The sequence below is a fragment of the Amorphotheca resinae genome, assembly GCF_003019875.1.
Source record: "Amorphotheca resinae ATCC 22711 unplaced genomic scaffold M430scaffold_10, whole genome shotgun sequence".
Taxonomy (NCBI): Eukaryota; Fungi; Ascomycota; class Leotiomycetes; order Helotiales; family Amorphothecaceae; genus Amorphotheca; species Amorphotheca resinae.
The window spans coordinates 993,966-1,011,932 of record NW_020194480.1 but is presented as its reverse complement, the minus strand read 5'-3'; the positions used below and the strand labels follow the sequence as shown (position 1 = coordinate 1,011,932).

Genomic DNA, 17,967 nt, shown 5'->3' with positions numbered 1-17,967 from the left:
GCTTTATTAAGAATTATTTAAAGATTACTATACTACTAACAAATCTCTTTTAAAGTAACGTTACTAGTACTATTACACTAAGTTCTAAAGCCCTAAAAGCCTTCTATAAGCTACGACTAGTCTTTGTAAAGGCCCTTTTCTTATATTACTATAACCTTAAACTACTTACATATATAGAAACAGATATATCTACTTATACTATTAGTACTGTCCTTTTATAGCTATAAAAAGGCCGCTAGTACCTTATTACGTTTATTTCTAGAAAGCTAAAAAGGCTAGAGCTATACTATAATACCTCTAATACTAAGTTAATAGCTATTGTTAAGGCTTTTAGGTTATAGAGGCTATACTTAGTATATATATAAAGTTTAGTATCGGTTTTAATAGATTACCTAAACTACTGTTACCTTTCTATAAAGCTAAAGTTATTATAGTAGTAAGCTAGATAGCTAGAGGAACTTTCTATCTTTAACTTTAAGATTAAATATAAGAAGAGTACCTAAAACCTTACTAATAAGTTATTATAGTAGCCTGACTTATAAGATCCTAATAAGTAATTAAAGGCGTAACAAGCTCTTTTAGTAACTTTTCTTAATAAATTCCGAGTAAACGTAGTTACCTTAAAAGCTATTAGTCTTACTATAAGGCTTGTTTAAAACAAAGCTTTTATTCCTTTTATTCTTTTAATTTCTTTTGTTCTTTTAATTCCTTTTATTTCTTTTAAAGGTCTAGCGACCTTCTTAACGTATACTATCTTAGTAGAATTACTTTAGTATAAGAGGCTAGACTTATGCCGGCTAGTAGACTAAGGCGATTATAGGTCTTAGGGACCTTACGCTTTTATTACTAGAGTATTAAGTCGCGAATTAAACACTCTTATACTAGTAAAGAACTCTACTTAAAGTTAGGCTAGTAAGAGTAATAGCTAGGTAATAGTAACGTTAACGTTACTACTATTACTATTAGAAGCCTTTTATAATATATAGTAAAAGGACGCCTTTATTACTAATAAAGAGTAAAAGAAGTAGTAAGGTAGCTAAGGTACTACTAGGTCTTTATAGACATTTAAGGATAATATACTACTATAGTATTATAGACGTATATATATACCTAATAATCTAGGCTTACGTAAAGAGTTACTAAAGCTTTTTTATAACGTACTTACTATAAGGTACTAAAGAGTTAGTAAAACAAAGAAAAGGCTTTCTTAATCCTTCTTTTAGCTAAGTCTTAATAAAGACGTTTACTATTATGTTTCTACTTATACTATCTATTAAAGAATAAAGGTAAGGACTTATCTACTATATAGTAAGTTAGCCTTACTCTTTATTCTTTCTAAACCTTAGTAAGAGATCTTACTTAACTTTATTACGTAGCTACCTTACTCTTATAACGTAGTAGACAAACTATATAATTTAATACTTGTTATTATAGACTAATTTACAAAATTTTCCTTATATATTTTAATAACTAATTATCTTACTAGCGATAGGCTAGCGTCTCTTTTAATATACTACGTTATATAATAATTTAGAATTCTAGATAGTATTGTCTTAGACTAAGGCTCTCTCTTTATAAGCAAATTCTAGAGTAGTTTCTACTAGTACCTAGCAACATTATAGTAACTTAGTACTACCTATTACCTATAAACAGATAAGTAGACAGAACGATAGAACTAAGCTATTAAGTATTACCTTTAAACTTACTATAGCTTTATATAAGACGACTAGACAACTAAGCTAGATCTTACTAAATTTATATATAATACCTTATAGTACTTTATAATAAACGTAATACTATTATACGTACTATATAAGTACTAGCTATAAAGTCTTAAGGATATATCCTTAAACTAGTTAAAGCTAGTAAAGGTACTAGTAGCTAATATATAAGTAGAGTAGCTATAAAGTAGTCGTAAAGAAATTATTATATTCCTTTAGTACTCTTAAAAATAGTATAAGAAATAGTATAACTAGAACTAGAAAAAGATTTTATTTAAAAAAGAAGACTAAGTACTCTTATTAATAAAATACTTAAGGTAACATTAACCCTTTAAGAAATTTATAGATAAGTACATTAGCCCTTACTAAATTAAAGACGTTATTAGGGACTATAGACTTACTTATAGACTACGCCTTTCTTTATTAGTATAGCTATATCTTACCTTTTTAATTATAAGCCTAGAACCTTATAAGGCATAAGAAGGTAAAGTCTTTATAAGCCTAATAGACATCTTAGTCTTAGATAAAGAAACATTTAAAGTAAAAGCTATTCTTAACTATAAAGGCCTATAAAGAAATAAACTCTATCTTATAAAATAAAAAGGGTATAACGATTTAAAAAACTTATAAGAACTACGACAAAACCTTAATAATAGCTTACTTTTATATAAATATAAACAAATACATTAAGATAATCGTTAAAAAGGTATAATGTTACTAGTATAGTTATAGTAACGTAAGTACGACTTCTATATTTATTATATAAAAACTTAGAAACTTAAGTATCTTAAAAAAAAACACTAAACTACTCTTTTACTAGTAAATACCCTTTAAAGCTCTACTAACTTTATTATAATATATCTTAGAAAAAAGAAAAAGAAAAAAAAATCTAAAGTACGATCTTACTTATTAAAGACACTTTAACCTTTAGTCGTTTATTATTTGTCCTTATTACTATCTTTTCTATTATTATTTTCTTTATTATTATCTTTTATAGTATCTACTACTACTTTATCCTTTACTTCTTTACTTTCTTTAGATTACTATAATTCGTATACGTACTACTTTTAAGTTAGTAGCGACTTAGTATTAGGGTAGAGGATACTTATAACTTTCTTAAAATAAGACACGTACTTTTTAAAGATAGTAATATAGTCTTACTATACTTAGATCACCTCTTTTATAAGCTAATTATAATAGTCTACCTTTATATTTATAGTTATAATAAACTTATTATAAAGCTCTAACTAATAAGTAATTTTTACTAGATAACCTAACTTTTACTTTACGCGCTCTTTCTTATCTACTTTGTTACTATAAAGCCTCTTCTTTACTAACATTATAGTCTAAGACTTTAAATGTTAAAGGCTTTTCTTTACTAAAGTTTAGGCGGCCTAAATTATAGCCTGTTTATATTAGCTTTAACTTTACTATAAATAACAGACTACCTTACCTTATTCTTTTTTATAATTACCTTTTAAAGTTTGATTCCTTTAGCTTAGAGAGTTAAAATAACCTAGTAACGTTAACAAAGCTACGACATAAGAGTGTCGCCTTAAAAAGGGTTATACTTATAAAAATGTACTCTTTTTTTAGATTTTTATAATAGACATACTTTACTAATATAGCTACTATACTATTAGGCTATTACTCTTTAACAAAAAGGAATACTTATAGTCGTTATCCTTATACTTTAGTAGGGTACCTTATAAGTCTTATAAAGCTATTTAGTTTAAGTATCGCTTATAAGCTACTAAACACTTTGTTAGTACTATATTATTATTAATAGTTTAATAAAAGTACGTTAAAAGTTTGTTAAAAGAGTCGTAAAAAGGGGAGGGCGTAGTAGTATTGTATTTGTATAAGGTAAAAAGAAGAAAAGAAAGTAACAAACTAGTAAAAACAAGTCTTTATATACCTCTTAGCGCTATAAGGGACAGACTAAGTAAAGAAGGACAAAAGAGGTGTTTTTTTATATTTACTTAAAAAATACAATTATAAGTAATATAGTTTAATCCTTATAGCTACCTACTATTAGTATACTATCAACCTTCTAGTAAGGGGTAATAAAGGATTTCTAAAAGTAGTAAAAGAGTAAGGAATACTAGTACGCCTAAGTAATACAGTTTATATTACGTATTAAGGGTCTTACAACTATCTAGCGACTTACTAGTACTTTACTATAATATGTCTTTACTAAAAGTAAATATAAGAGGCGTACTAAGTAGAGATCTAAAAGTATAATATATAATAGAAATCTCGTAGTTTAGCTACGTACCTTTACTACGCTATAAAGTTACTACTGTTCTCTTTTTCTTAACACTACTAGTTATATAGTTATATAGTTATATATTTACTTACTAATTTATTCTTATGTATTTATTCTTGTTTCTAAAGAGGTATTAGCCTGCCTTAGCCTCTCTATAATCTAACGGCTACCTATAAGCTTCTAAGAATAGAAGCTAAAAAGGAAAGATGTTATGTTAGGTATACTAACACGTAAGACTATAATAGCTTAGAAATTAAGTATAGGGTAACTACGTACTATAACTAAGGTAATAGTAGGCATTAAGGAGTATAAGAATAAAGGGTAAGAAGAGAAAAGAAAGAGGGTTTAGAGATTAGTCTATAGTTAAAGTAGTAATATACCTTTAAATATACTACAACTGTCTATTAACTCTTGCCTCTTTTACTCTATAGAAATATACCTAACATACTCTTAGTAGGTGTAAGTTAGTTAGAAAGGCCGCTAAAACAACTGTTAATTCGATAGTTAATACATTTGTTACTACTGTTTGTAGCTTATATTTAATTAACCCTAGTTTAGAATTAGATATAAGGTAAGTAAGAGTACTATTAGAAGAGATATCTTAGATTACTAGAAAGGCAGATCTAGTAGTAGAACTGTTATATTTAAGTACCTATTAGTTAAACTTAATAAGAGTATAACAGAAGGTGTTATTCTTATAAGTTAGACAGTTTCCCTTTATATCCTAGTAGACTCTTTTTTAAATCATCTTACGTAAGGAAACCACGCTAGTATAGAAGGAAGGAACAAGGGCTACACTCTTTAGCTCTATACTAAATTTCCCTTTTAGGCTAGTAAGTTAGATCTTAATGTCTCTAAAAGCTTTAATTTAGATATAGTCCTTACCGGCTATTAAAACACTCCTTAGTAAGGTAGGCTTAATAAAGTAGAAGCGTAATCTATTGTTATAGACGTAGATAGTTACTCTTAAGTCTAGAATAAAGCTATCCTTAAGTAGATAAGTAGGTCTAAAGGAAAGAGATTAGACTAATTAGACTATTAGAGTTAGAGTTAATATAGAAACTAAGTAGCTAAAGTTAGTTTAATAAGCGTTAGACGTAGCTATAGTAAAGTCTATAGTAAATACCTCTAAGGCGTCTTTATCCTTGTCCTAGTTAGGTTTACTATTCTTCTTATTACTATTACCTTACTTATTCTCTTCTTTCTTTCTTCTAATTAACTTAATTAAAGCCTTAAGCTTACTATTTACGTTTAGCTAATCGTCGATCTTCTTTTAGACGTTATTATAAGGTTTCTACTAATTAGGACGCTTAGATAGTATTAAATAGTAGTAATTATAGTAGTAGTAGTAGCTACTATATAAGTACTTAGGCTTACCCTTACCGCTACTACTACTACTCCTTCTACTAAGTATAGCCTCTATAGTTAAGAAGGCGCTGTAATTACTATATTAGGTAACTCTAATGTCTCTCTAGCTTCTAAGGTTAAGTTTAAACTTATTTAATACCTCTTTAAACGTTATTACCTCCTTCTTAAGTAACCTATAGCGTACTATCTTAACAAAGTATTAATTAACTTCTTCTAAGCCGTTAATAAAGGCCTTAATTAGTCTATTACTAGATACCTCTAGTATCTTATTAACTAAACAAGCTAGGTAAGTAGACTTAAAGCGTTTTACCTAGGCTATAACCGACTGTCCCCTTTTTAGTAAGATACTAGCGTTAGTTAGATCTTATAAAAAGAGATCTTGTTTAACTTTATTAGAGGGTACAACCTTTTACTAAAGATCTACTAGGATCTTATATACTATGTCCTTAGCGTTAACGTATTTAACGTAGTCTCTCCTTACTAATCTAGTAATTAGAGAGCGTATGTCTCTAACTAATTAAGCTAGGCGCTTATACTCTCTTTAGTATTTAGAGTAATATCTTTAGTAGATATAATATTATTCTTTCTTATTGTCTATTAGTATAGCGTAAGTAACTCTTAAGCTATCTTTAGAGACTCTTTTAATATCTAAAGGATCTAAGAGGCTTAGCTCTACTAGAACAAGGAGTTCTGCTTTTATAGTGTCTAGGTTAATATATATCTAAACTCTAGTACTAAGCGCTTTAGATTTAATGACTTCTATCTAGTAATCCTAGTTACTAGATCTATTAAGAACTAGTATATTTCTAGGCATGTTTCTAGTTGTTTTATGTTAACTAAAAGTAGTAATAAAAGAAGGTAAACAAAAGAAGTAACTCTAGTTGTTTAAGAGTAGTTAACGTACTTCTACTAAGTAGTAGAGTCTGCTAAAATCGTTGAAATTAGGTATAATTCTACTATTATTAGTAGTGTTAAATAGCTATTAGTAGTACTTAGAACTAGGTGTTTAAGGAAAGTAGAAAGGGGTCGATATTAATCCCTTTTAACACTGTTTTAGCTCTTGTAATTTAAGCTCTCTAATTAGTCGAAAAAGTGTTTTTATATTAAAATAATAGTTACTAAATAGCTATTAAAGTAACCCGGGCTTATAACTGTTAAATAAAAGAGGTTATATATTACTATAAAGAAGTAGTAATAATAGGCGAATTTAAGTTAGTTAGAAGTAGATTAAATTAAACTAAATTAAATAGAACAAAGGGTAGTCCCTTGTTCTATATACTTAAAAAAGGGGTTGTTATTTACATGTATAGGTACTGTATCCGCTATAAACAGGGTATGTAGGTACCTAAGTACCTGAATCCTAACAACACTATAAACTATTAAACAGGGTGTAAGGGATCGATCCCTGTATATTGATCAAGGGTCAGTTGGTAATTAGGGGAACAGGTTCTGTATCCGGTGGTAATTGACCCTGCTGTTTGACAGAACGCGATGTCTGCTTGAGCATGGGGCTGATCCGAAGGTGATACCCTTTGTCTCACTGATTAGAGCTGGTTGCTCTGTAGCCATGCTCCAGCTTCTTGCCGATTTTGGAAAGGACTACAAATCTGAAGAGGACCCAGTTCTGGCGTTAGAGTCCTATCTACGAAGGGTGATTTGAGCTACTCTGACACGTATTAGATATGCTATCGGCCGGCGAGAAATACTACACTGGCTGTTGGACCAAGGCCTAGATATCAATCGCGGCGGTAACATAATACTGAAAGGCGCTGATAGGGTATATCGCGATAATACTGTTGCAGTACTCAATGCAGCCGCAGTTTACGGCGACATCGACCTCTTCGACTATCTCGTTGCCCGCGGCGCTAAAGCCTCCCAGAGCAATGCCCTCCATCATGCTGGTCGTTCAAACAACGCAGCCGCCATGATCCCTCATCTGATCAACACCTATCATTTGGACGTCAATGCCCATGATTCATGCGGAGGTCTCAACGAACTGGTCAAGTGGGATGTCACCCAGCATGGATCTCCTCTGAACTATGCAGTCTACTACCGTAATGTCCCTGCGGCTGAGGTTCTCCTGAAATACGGTGCGAATATTGGAGATGCCTGTGCAATAGCTATCGAGAAAAAGAGCGCTCCTGCTGTTAAACTTCTTCTTGACGCCGGGGCGGATCCATCGCGGGGTCTAGGTATCGCCATTACTCAAGGTTTCTTGGAGGGTGCCCAACTTTGTTTGGAGTATGGCGGTGACATTGCTATAGGGGAAGCACGAGATGAATATCATGCTGGTTTTGGTGGTCCGTATACTGGGATGAGTAGTGAGATGAGGAAGTTATTGGATGTATGGAAGTAAGTGGCTGGTCGTTACTGTATCTTGTAGGCCTTGCTAACACGATTCAGGGATAAACGATTGCAGGATGTTAAAGCATAGCCGAAAGGTTTAGATATCCAGTCATAGAATAGCTCTAGGGCTATGAAAGTTTGTCCAGTGTGTGATAAACAAGAAATGTGACTATTGTCTAAAACGGTGTATGTCGTAGGTTTGAAAGTCCAAATTATTCCATTTACACCTCTTTTCATTTTAGGTCATGTTCTACCTACTTAGAGACGTTCTCACCTTGTCTTAGCGTCTTGTTCTTCGGTTCTGCTCTTGCCAAGAAAATGCTTTTCTTTAGCAATATGAGTGATATTGCAGGCTGCTGCGACGGAGAGTAGGAACATGACTGAGCATCCTAAGCAGAGAGTGAGACGAGGGTGATTAGCGCCGGAGCAGAGCGGCGATGATGATTAACCGTGTTCCAGGCGACGAATGTTAGGATCCGTCGCTTACCCCTATTGTAACCCTTTTCTTTTCTCCTTTCCTCTCCTATCTCTTTCCTTTCTCCCTTACATCTATCCAAATAACCTAAAAGCAATCACATACGACCATAGACTCAGGACAACTGGGCATCCCGTCCGCTCTGCCATACATAAGCCTTAGATCGGCGGATTAGTAGTTGGGTGGGTGACCACCAGCGAATTCCCGCTGTTGTATGTTTTTAATTTTTTTGCCCTTTCTTTCTTCTCTTGGCTTCCCTTCTACCGTTGCATCATGCATGTCATTACAGCCTCTTGATATCTAAGTGGTAATAGTCAACTATTCTCTCGTTTTTTTGCTCGTACCTGTTTTGAGGTCTTTCGTTTTTCACTTGGTCTGCTCACCCTGTTAGTGCACCGGGTCGTAGCAGTTCTTCGGGAGTGGTACACTAATGCTCAACACTCAATCGTCCCAAGGTCCGAAATGTAGCATGAGATCACAGTGATACCGTATACGTATCCTGTAAACTAGGCCTGTATATTTGTGGGCACCCCTCCCCTGTGAAGTAGACCATATTTTACCCTGGAACAGTGAACCCAAATGGCGACCAAAAATCATAGTCGTTCATTTCTCAAGCTCTTCAAGGGCACTGAAGCGCAGACCAGGCCAAATGCACTCGAATCCTCGCCTCTTAGAAGACTCTCTAATGGAATCATACTCCACATCGCCGAGTTCCTTCCTCCGGCTTCCAAACTCGCCTTCTGCCGTTCTTGTCGACACGTCTACTTTGTTATCGAACCTCGACATCTCAGTTCAGCTGGCGTTTACTATGAAGCTCAAGGTCTCGCTGAAGCTCGCAGGTCTCCCCCCTGGGAGGTGCTGGAGCTAGCATATCCCGAGCACCTCGAGTGTTATTCCTGTCGAGATCTGCATCCGATGGACAAGATACACGAGTATGCTTATTTGGAGGCAAGAACCAAGGGCCCTTCTTTACAGTGCGACCAGTGCTTCAAAGTTGATCACAGAGGACACACATTTATTCATCCAAATTTTAGCTTCACGGTGTTTCGGATGGTCATGAAGCAATATCGTCAAGGAAAGGATTGCGACAAGCTGTTGAGATTCCTTGCATACCGAAGTGCGGCTGTTCTGGACGGTGCTCAGGTCAAGCAAGTCATTGCCACGCCAAAGATCGTGGGCGAGAGGCTCCTTATGCGCGTGCAGACAGCATACCTTATACCACCCAAAGGGCCAAGTCGGACGTACCTGTTAGATAGAAATCTGGTGAAATGCCCTCATACATATAAATGGTCACTTGATAATAGAGCCGTCGCGGAGCGCCTATTTCTAAGGTTTGAAGCCCTTGAAACGGTCTCGGGAGGTCGTCAAGAAGATATCATGAGTTGTCAGTGTGATTACTGTCCAACCGAGTTTCATTTCAGTTTGGAACGCTTCGCAGGACAAGGAGATGCGTTGTTGATTACAAAATGGCAAGATCTTGGTACCGGATTGTCTCCTCTTGAATCTGACTTGCCCCCTGTCGTTGGGCGTCGTCGACCCCTTCTCATTGCTCGACTGGCAGAGAGACTATCTTACGAGTCACCTCGGGACAGATTTGAGGGACTTGCTCCAGGCGAAGACCTCCAAGCCGTTCCTGCTCTGAATCACGAGGAAAGGAACGACCTGTTAAGAGAGAGCGGCTCAAGGCGGGCGCAATTTATGAGAAAGATTGATTCTGCTTGTTGGATATTTGGATGTGGTCAGACATATCCGTACATGTATGGTCCTGGAAGTGGGCGCGATTGTACTTGTACCAGTTGAACACGAAGTTTCAACGAGTCTTGACGACTGTCACAAGACTACTCAGGGATGGAACTACATGCCTCAATAAGGGGGAGATCAATTTCAGATTCGAATGACAAGTGGCAACTGAAAAGCGCAAGTGTTTGATAACTGTAAGCTGCTGTTGTAGCTTCCCCATTCGAGTAGTCGTTGCAGTTTAGATCTGGTTTCCCTCGTCGAACGTGGAACGTCCTCCCCCCTCCACGCGAATTCGTATAAGTTAAAAGGCATTTCCCTCGCGAGTTTCCTTCTCTTCTTCTTTTCTCTCTACTCGTAATAAAATGCTGCACATCATTTTCCAATCCTCTTCTTCGGCAATTGCCATTATTGCCGAACTCCTCGCAATTCTTTACCTTACCTTGAAACTATATGTGATCCTTTGGCCGCGGGGAGCTGACACTCCCCTCGGTCGGAGGATCCAAGGACCAAGGTAGTTCTTCTCCCTAGTTCCCCCTTGGCTGACATGAGTCTAGAGGGCACCAGGGAGCTCGATTCCCTGGGTCTACCGATGACGGCACGGCGACTTGTCGCTCTGCCCAGGTAGGCGGTCGGCGAAGTCGACTCCTACCCGTACTTGGTGCCGGCTACGAACCTTCAGCTCCAGAGAGTCACATCTCCGGATGTCTGGAGAGCCAACAGGAGTCGCGATGTCTCCCCTCATGCCCTCGATATGTAAGTTCTGACCTCTCCTGTTCTCTGAATTACACATACTATCAGGGTTAGGACATCAAGCATACCAACGTATGGCGCTTCAATATTTCGTATGGTGAGTATATTTGCCTTGCTGTCACCAGTCTTCCTCAAATATGACTCTGCTGACTGCCTATTTAGGATTGTTACGGCGATTGGCCATACAAGCCACTGCTTGACGACCGAGAACGTCAGTACTAAGTCCGGCTGCTCATCCGGTTGCATTTGCAGACTTGCAGACTTGCAGACTTGCAGACTAGAACAATTGACTACACGAATGACAACTACTCAACACTTACGTGCTTATTCCATATTCCTGGAGCTGCATTTGCCAAATGTCTCGACTTTGCTTAATACATAGCCATGGACTGGAGACGCTCTGATCCCTCGCATGGTAAGTACATGCATGATGCATCTTGTTGATCTGACTCAATGCTCTCTCGTAAGTGCGCTTACTGACGACCTGCTGGTGCCAAGTACAAACTGTGCAGTGATGAAGCATCATACAACTGCTTGATGGCCCAGTAAGTGTTGGCTCCACCCGTTCTTCATGATGCACTTACTGATTACCTCGTCTGTCCATATCAACTCTGACGATTCATATTTGATAGCACATCAGCGGAGGCTATGAATGGAGGAATTATGGATGGATACGTACCGAACATAAGTAGAGGTTAGATCCGGGGGATGCAACTTGAGTGCTTCGCGTCGCTCCGCATCAGTCACACTTTACCCATTGAAACCCAAGACAAACAAACATGTTAGCAGACATCCGTCTATTGTCTGTCTATTGTCTGTCTACGTCTGGTGTCGCATATAGAACAGGCTTAATAGGGACCCATATTTTGAGCAATTGCCACCCGGTAAAAGGGTTCTATTACCGAAGATCCGTTATACCAATTTGCCACCTTTTCATGTATATACAGAGCCTCTAGACCCTTACTTTCACTCTTTAATCGAGTCCTTTCTCCCGTTTGACATCTGGACAACCCACATTCCCTCTGCGTGATTGATCGTTGATCAGAATGTCCATGATCTCCTCCTTTTAAAGTCCCGTTTCGTGTTTTCAACGGCCGCAGCCTCGTGGTAACATACAACTTCAGGTCCGTAGAAGCTGCGTTGATTCAATCTCGTTATCATCCCTCTTCGCATCTTACTGCCGCAGATGCTCTCTAGCCTCCATAAGTGCCTTCCCCAACCTATTCTCCCCCCAATGCTGCCGATACGACATGGCATGCTTGGCCGTATATCCAATACCCCATACCCTATCCCTTGATGCTGCCTCCACCAGCAACCGATCACCAGTAGCAAGCAGCTTGCCCTTCAATTTTGGATTCTGTCCGAACTTTGCAATGGTACCAGCCACAACCACCGCACTCTTAACCTCGTCCCAGCTCGCGTCTGTGAAACCTGCCGTCAACTTGCCTAGGCGTTTCTGCTCCTTCGGCGAGGTAGTTGCGAGCACTCGTCTTTGCGTCTCTTTGTCGTGGAATCGGCCGGCTTTGCAGTACATCATGAACTGTTCGGCGCAGGTGAAAGTGATGCTATCCTCGGCGTCGGCGTCGCGTATGGCGTCGCCGATTAGTGAGGATATCTGGGTCTTGCTCATGGTGAAAGTGGAGGGGAACCACTGGCAGAACTCGCCGTGTATGGTATCTGGCATGTAGAAGAAGAGGGGTCCGTCGCTGTTGGTTGGATTCTCATGCTGAGTTGTATACGAGCTTGCAGAGTTCTTCTTTTGTCGCTTCATTGCGTCTTATCAGGTAATCGTCTCCCTGATTAGTTGGATATTATATTTTGTTGGTCTGTGATTAGAATCATAGCAGGATAGATCGATATATAGAGGTTCTTCTGGGAGTTGAGTCATTCTTCAAATATAGGCGGTCTAAATGGAAATCATGGACAATAAGGTACCTTTCAATTAACCAACTTATGACGCAAGTTCAATGCCTAATTAGGACTACTTCACAGGGTTGTGAGATCTATCCATTCAATTTATTCTTCGGTTCCGAGAGTGAGGCACAGTCGAGTCTGCCCTCGTAGTGAATTGGCGTCCAATCGTTCTTCTTTCACAAGGTTCTTTCTTAGACCTTAGTTTGTCTTCTTTAGAGTGTTTTGTTTGACCTAACAGTTTGATAGCTGCAGCTCTCTTGTGGTTCTGACTTACTCGGCGAAAACTCACCCTCCAGATTGCACGTGTTTGTCTCTACCTTAGGTAGCGAGAGGGTATATATCCTCACTTCAAGCCTTCCTTCCCTCTCTCCCCTCTCTTCTTTCTCTACCCTTTTTACATCTGAACTCGCAACCCAAGCTTATATTCACATAAAAACCAGGTCAGATGATACCCTCCGTTAAGGGGTCCCTACTCATGTACCTATATATAGTCTCTCTAGACCCTTACTTCGCTCTTCAATCGAGTCCTTTCCTCCCGTTTGACAAGTGGCAGAAGCGAGAGGATGAATCCCTCGTTCAACTTCCTGACACTGTCTCCAGACTCTCCACTCCCGGCAATCGACCGATCCACGACCTTCCACCCCTTGTGGCCAAATACTGTGGCCCTCATCTCATACGAAACTCTCGTCTATGTCGGTCTATCTGAAGCAAAGGCTACCGAGCTATGGAGCCGATGGATCAACTGGCCCACTCAGGGACCCCGCCGCGAGACTGATCCCGACGATGGTGGATTGGTAGTCACTTTCAAAGACTTCATCATCGGCTCCTTCGAAAACCAGGTTGACGCTGCGGATGACAACGATCAGCAGTGGCAAGCGTGCCTGAACGGGTCTGGTATTGCTGTTGATGTACAGAATGCCATTATGGATCCTCGCTTTAAGTATCTCCGCCTTTCACAGTCATGCCTCTACTGGGTCATCGACACTGTCAAAATGCGCTACGCAGGGCTCGAAGACATTCAGAGATCGTCGCGTGAGCGAGATATGCAACTGCGACGGATTGCCACTCATTCTGGTGGTAATCAAGGAGGAAGTGGTAATCAAGGAGGAAGTGGTAATCAAGGAGGAAGTGGGCATGGTGGACGACAAGGTGGCCCGAACGTTGCTACATGTTCATCGTCTTCAGCCAGCCAGGGTCAACGTTCCGTCTCCGGCTTTCAACAACAGTATACACCTGGCATTGGCCCAGATATCTGGGGCTCGGCAAGTGCCTCTGGACATACTGTGCTCTTCAAGGCCCTCGATCAGGGTCGCATTGCTGGTCTCTTTGACGAAGCAGGTACCTTGGATCGCATCAGCACCCTTCTAAGCTCACCACCAAGCGACTTCAGTGGCACTCGATCCCTCTTCTACTTTACACCAAACCACCAGGTGGCAGTGTACCATGCTTCATATGCTACAAGGCGCGCCAATTGCGAATCTATCGTCATTATCTGTCTCCGCATTCCGAATGCCGCTATCGAGAGCCTCTCAGCATCCGATATTCAGCGCGTTTACTGGCCTAGCAATGAGTGGAAGGAGCTGATTTGGCGCTGCCGCACCATGAATTCTCTCCCATTATACCTGCGAAAGTATCGAAATGCTATTCTCGTGATTGGTACAATTTCGCGGAAACCACACAGTGTCTACCATGCAATGAACTCATGGCAGGAGGTTACCGAGAGATGTTTGTTGCGACTCGGACCGCCTGGCCACGAAAGTCCAACCGTCCAGTATGTCTTCTCAGGAGAAGATGAGGGACGTCAGTTTTTGATCGAAAACGGTGCCCGAAACATCAAAGTCTTTCCCTATCCTCAGTCCGAGCTTGAGACGTGGCTTGCCGCCAATTCTTCCCCTGACTAGAGAGGGCAAAGTATAGGTTGAGCTATGAGAAATCCGAAGGGTTCATATTCCTGGGTATGAGGTTTGGTTTCAGGCGTGCAAGGATTTCAGGTGCCTTCTCAAGGCTGGGCGGGTGCACTATATTTTGGCGATGGCTCGGGACTTTGGAGCATAAGGACGTTGAACATCGATAGGAGTCCAAAGCACACCCATGATAGGAAGAGCATAGAGCAATAGCAAATGAAAAGTATCCAAGAATAGGATCAGATTGCTAGGTTTTGGAGCTCTGTCGCCACGTCTCGTATGCTGTGCTCAGCTACGGCCAGACTTCCTCCATCAAACCCCGTAATTAGAAGCTGTAGTTGGAAGCCGTGGCTGAGTTCTTCTATTTCAGATCCCTCATTTGAGAGCCCCACTTCGCATGTTTCAATCGAACCAACTCTCTTGGCTCGCAGTCTTTCCTCCCATTCGTGGTCGTCGTTGTCCTTCGGAAACATAATCGATCCTTACTCTCCGGCTTTGGACCACCAGATCCCGCGCAAGTTTCTGTTCGTAAGCTGTGCAAAGTGTCAGTCTCGTGCGGCTTTCAACAGCTTCGTTACGTCTCTAAGGTGTGCCGAAGCCCTGGCCCTTTAGTATAAGGAAATTATACCAAAGGTTGGTTACTAGGTAGCAGCCCGGTTCAAGAGATATTGGCAGATACTTCAAGATCGAAACAGTCAAGTTGACAGTTGTGGTTATGGGCTGATGAGATAATTATTTCACATTAGTGAGCTACTTGATGCTTGATGCTTATATAGAGTAGATGAGACAATGAGACAATTCTTCCAGGACAGGCCTTTAAAGCCAGAAGAAGCAATTGTCGAGCTGGGGAATCACCTACCGGGATACGGATCATGTTCCCCTAATCACTAACTAATCCCTGTCTCATAAAACAGTGGTAGTTAACCCTTACTCTAATACGATACCCTTTTATTCAATAGCCTCTGTTAAAAGTATTAGATATCCAGGATCTTAGGTATATATATCCTTATTTAGAGGATATCACGCCTCTCCCCGTATCTAGTACTTCCCTTTTTTTTGTATATAAAGTAGGTAGTTAGCTACCCTCCTTTTTAATTCTACTAGATTACTCTATATATATCCTTTCTCTCTATCTAGAATCAAGTCTCCTTTACCAAAGCATTGGCTATGTTTCTCAGCTGGTCTTTCCTGACCTTTCCGCTGCCTGTCACCGGCAGAGCATCCACAACTCCGTCATCGCCAAGCCAGAAAACATGCTCTGGGGCTTTATGTGCTCCCAATTTTGCTCTCACATGGCTGCGGATGTCGTCGAGCGTTGGTCGGGGCTTCTCAGGATGATGTGCGAGGAAGGCTCCGACTACTTCGCCGAGTCGGCCGTGCTGGACGCCAATCACGCTGGCTTGAATAATTGAGGGATGTTCTAGCAAATGGTTCTCGATCTCCTGTGGAGCAATATTCTCCCCACCTGCAATGATATCAGCCTCGTCTCAGTTTCGTTATAGGAAACTTATGTGGAAGACAAACCTCTGATGATAATGTCCTTTATGCGTCCTGTCACCCGACAGTATCCATCGGTGTCGATAGTGACCTGATCTCCAGTATGCATCCAGAGCACCCCATTCTCATCTCGCCGCATTGCCGCCTTTGTGTTTTCTTCATCCCGGTAGTAGCCCTTGCATAACAGGTAACCCGCGACGCAGAGCTCGCCAGGCACTCCTCTCTTCACGATGTTTCCGTTCTCGTCGATGACCTTCGCGCTAACATGAGGTAATATGGTTCCCACCGTGTTCAATCGTGTCTCCACCGGATCCGTTATGGAGGTCATGAAGCTCGCCGGCGATGTCTCCGTCATGCCTGGATTTCAAGACTCAGAAATTTGCGCGGAAAGAAAGAGTTCAGGGGTTTGCATACCGTAGGTATTCGTGAGTCCATTCATGCGGAAAATCTGCTGGATATCTTTCATCAGCGCGGGCGGGACAGGTGACCCGGCAGCGATACCCGTTCGCAGTCTCGTGGATCCAAAATCAGATGGCCGCGCCAGTTGCAATTCAGCTGCGAACATTGCTGGCACACCATGAACTGCTGTGCAATTCTCCTGAGTTATGGCTTGTAGCGTTGCTGCTGGGCTGAATGTTGGACTGGGGAATACGATACTCGATCCATGCGTGATGCAAGCAAGCAGTCCAAGGACAAGACCAAAGCAATGAAACAGCGGCGGGGGGCAGCACAGAATATCCTCTTGGGTCAGTCTCATGCGATCCCCTATGGCCTGTCCATTGTTTATGATGTTGTGATGTGTGAGCATGGCAGCTTTGGGAGCGCCCGTTGTCCCGCTCGTAAACTGTATATTGAAAACATCGTGACAGCTCACTGTTGCTTCTATGGCTGAAAGTTTTGTCTCGGGTATTGTTGATGCCATCTTTAAGATTTCCTCATACGAGATTAATCCAGATAACGGGGATGTGACATCTTCGCTCTTAGGCTCTCGAATTAAGCAGATGTGCCTTAATATCAATTTCTGATCAGCAGTAATGTTACACGATCCGGACGTCAGCCTGGAGTGAAGACTATTAATGAGTGCTGCATTATTATTTTTTCCGATTGTGTATGAAGTGAACAGAATCTTGCAGTCTAGAGATTTCAGTAACTATCCAAGCGGAGCGAGCTCTAAGTTGCAACTTACCAGCAAAAGCAAGTGCTCTTTCGGCCTCGGGCACCGTGTATGTGCAATCTAGGAGATGCTGTCAGCCTCGAACTCCTGAGGACTCGATCGAGAAGAAGTAACGTATAGACACAGCTCATTGGTAACATACTTAGGACAACCAGAACAGCACCGAGCCTTCCACAAGCACAGAAAAGTCTAAGTGTGAGAAATAAGTCAGCGAGTCCACAGTACTGAACCATCCACTGGCTAGGGTAATCTCACTCTACATAACGCTCACAATTGCCCGCCAATATACCGATATGATCCCCTTTTTGTATTCCCAACGCCATCAGACCGCGTGCAAGATGTCTACTCCGTTCCTGTAACTGCGCATATGTCCAGCGGCCGTTCGTCGCCGGTGAGACGCAACAATCACGATTTCCACCATCTAGAGCAACTCGCTGGTCCAACAATTTACCAAATGGTATCTCCCAGAGAGGCACATCTTTTGGACCTGAGAGTATAGATAGCTCGCTTGTTGAGGGTGATGTTGATGAGGGTTCATTTGAATTTGAACGCGGAGTACTGAGATGCGACAAAATCTGCTTTGCGCGGTGCACTGTCATTTTGGCCGTATATTGAGAAATAAATTCAACTTTCGAGACATAAACCGTGACTCTCTTTGGATTATTTCCATCCTTTTTCTGCCCAATATTTTTATTCCCCGCTGTTTGTTGCTGGCCCGGCTCGTTTCCGTACGGATCCAGACGGTAGCCAGTACCGGACCGTGTTCCGTCCGCGGGCTCACCCATCCCCCCAGCTTCACCCCAGGACGG

The 17,967-nt window shown here is 40.6% G+C and overlaps 5 protein-coding genes across 5 annotated transcripts; 3 read left to right on the top strand and 2 right to left on the bottom strand.

The window, feature by feature from the left end:
- Positions 1-7,278: 7,278 nt before the first annotated feature.
- Positions 7,279-7,792, top strand: M430DRAFT_270340 (hypothetical protein; the record flags this gene model as incomplete). The annotated part of the gene is made up of 2 exons (XM_024865506.1): positions 7,279-7,710; positions 7,762-7,792. The coding sequence occupies exons 1-2, from the start codon at positions 7,283-7,285 to the stop codon at positions 7,790-7,792; spliced, it is 459 nt and encodes a 152-aa protein (XP_024718555.1). The 5' UTR covers positions 7,279-7,282.
- Positions 7,793-8,758: 966 nt separating this feature from the next.
- Positions 8,759-11,044, top strand: M430DRAFT_21633 (hypothetical protein; the record flags this gene model as incomplete). Its single annotated transcript, XM_024864547.1, has 6 exons — positions 8,759-9,936; positions 10,474-10,540; positions 10,599-10,672; positions 10,724-10,766; positions 10,832-10,880; positions 10,938-11,044. The coding sequence occupies 6 exons, from the start codon at positions 8,759-8,761 to the stop codon at positions 11,042-11,044; spliced, it is 1,518 nt and encodes a 505-aa protein (XP_024718554.1).
- Positions 11,045-11,552: 508 nt separating this feature from the next.
- Positions 11,553-12,440, bottom strand: M430DRAFT_270337 (hypothetical protein; the record flags this gene model as incomplete). The annotated part of the gene is made up of 1 exon (XM_024865505.1): positions 11,553-12,440. The coding sequence occupies one exon, from the start codon at positions 12,438-12,440 to the stop codon at positions 11,844-11,846; it is 597 nt and encodes a 198-aa protein (XP_024718553.1). The 3' UTR covers positions 11,553-11,843.
- A 706-nt stretch (positions 12,441-13,146) lies between these two features.
- Positions 13,147-14,484, top strand: M430DRAFT_106514 (hypothetical protein; the record flags this gene model as incomplete). The annotated part of the gene is made up of 2 exons (XM_024861085.1): positions 13,147-13,711; positions 13,769-14,484. The coding sequence occupies 2 exons, from the start codon at positions 13,147-13,149 to the stop codon at positions 14,482-14,484; spliced, it is 1,281 nt and encodes a 426-aa protein (XP_024718552.1).
- A 1,142-nt stretch (positions 14,485-15,626) lies between these two features.
- M430DRAFT_68767 (hypothetical protein) lies at positions 15,627-17,757 on the bottom strand (the record flags this gene model as incomplete). Its single annotated transcript, XM_024869375.1, has 6 exons — positions 15,627-15,952; positions 16,012-16,341; positions 16,399-17,118; positions 17,171-17,218; positions 17,301-17,347; positions 17,414-17,757. 6 exons carry the CDS (start codon positions 17,755-17,757, stop codon positions 15,627-15,629), a joined length of 1,815 nt encoding a protein of 604 aa, XP_024718551.1.
- Between the last annotated feature and the right edge of the window lie 210 nt (positions 17,758-17,967).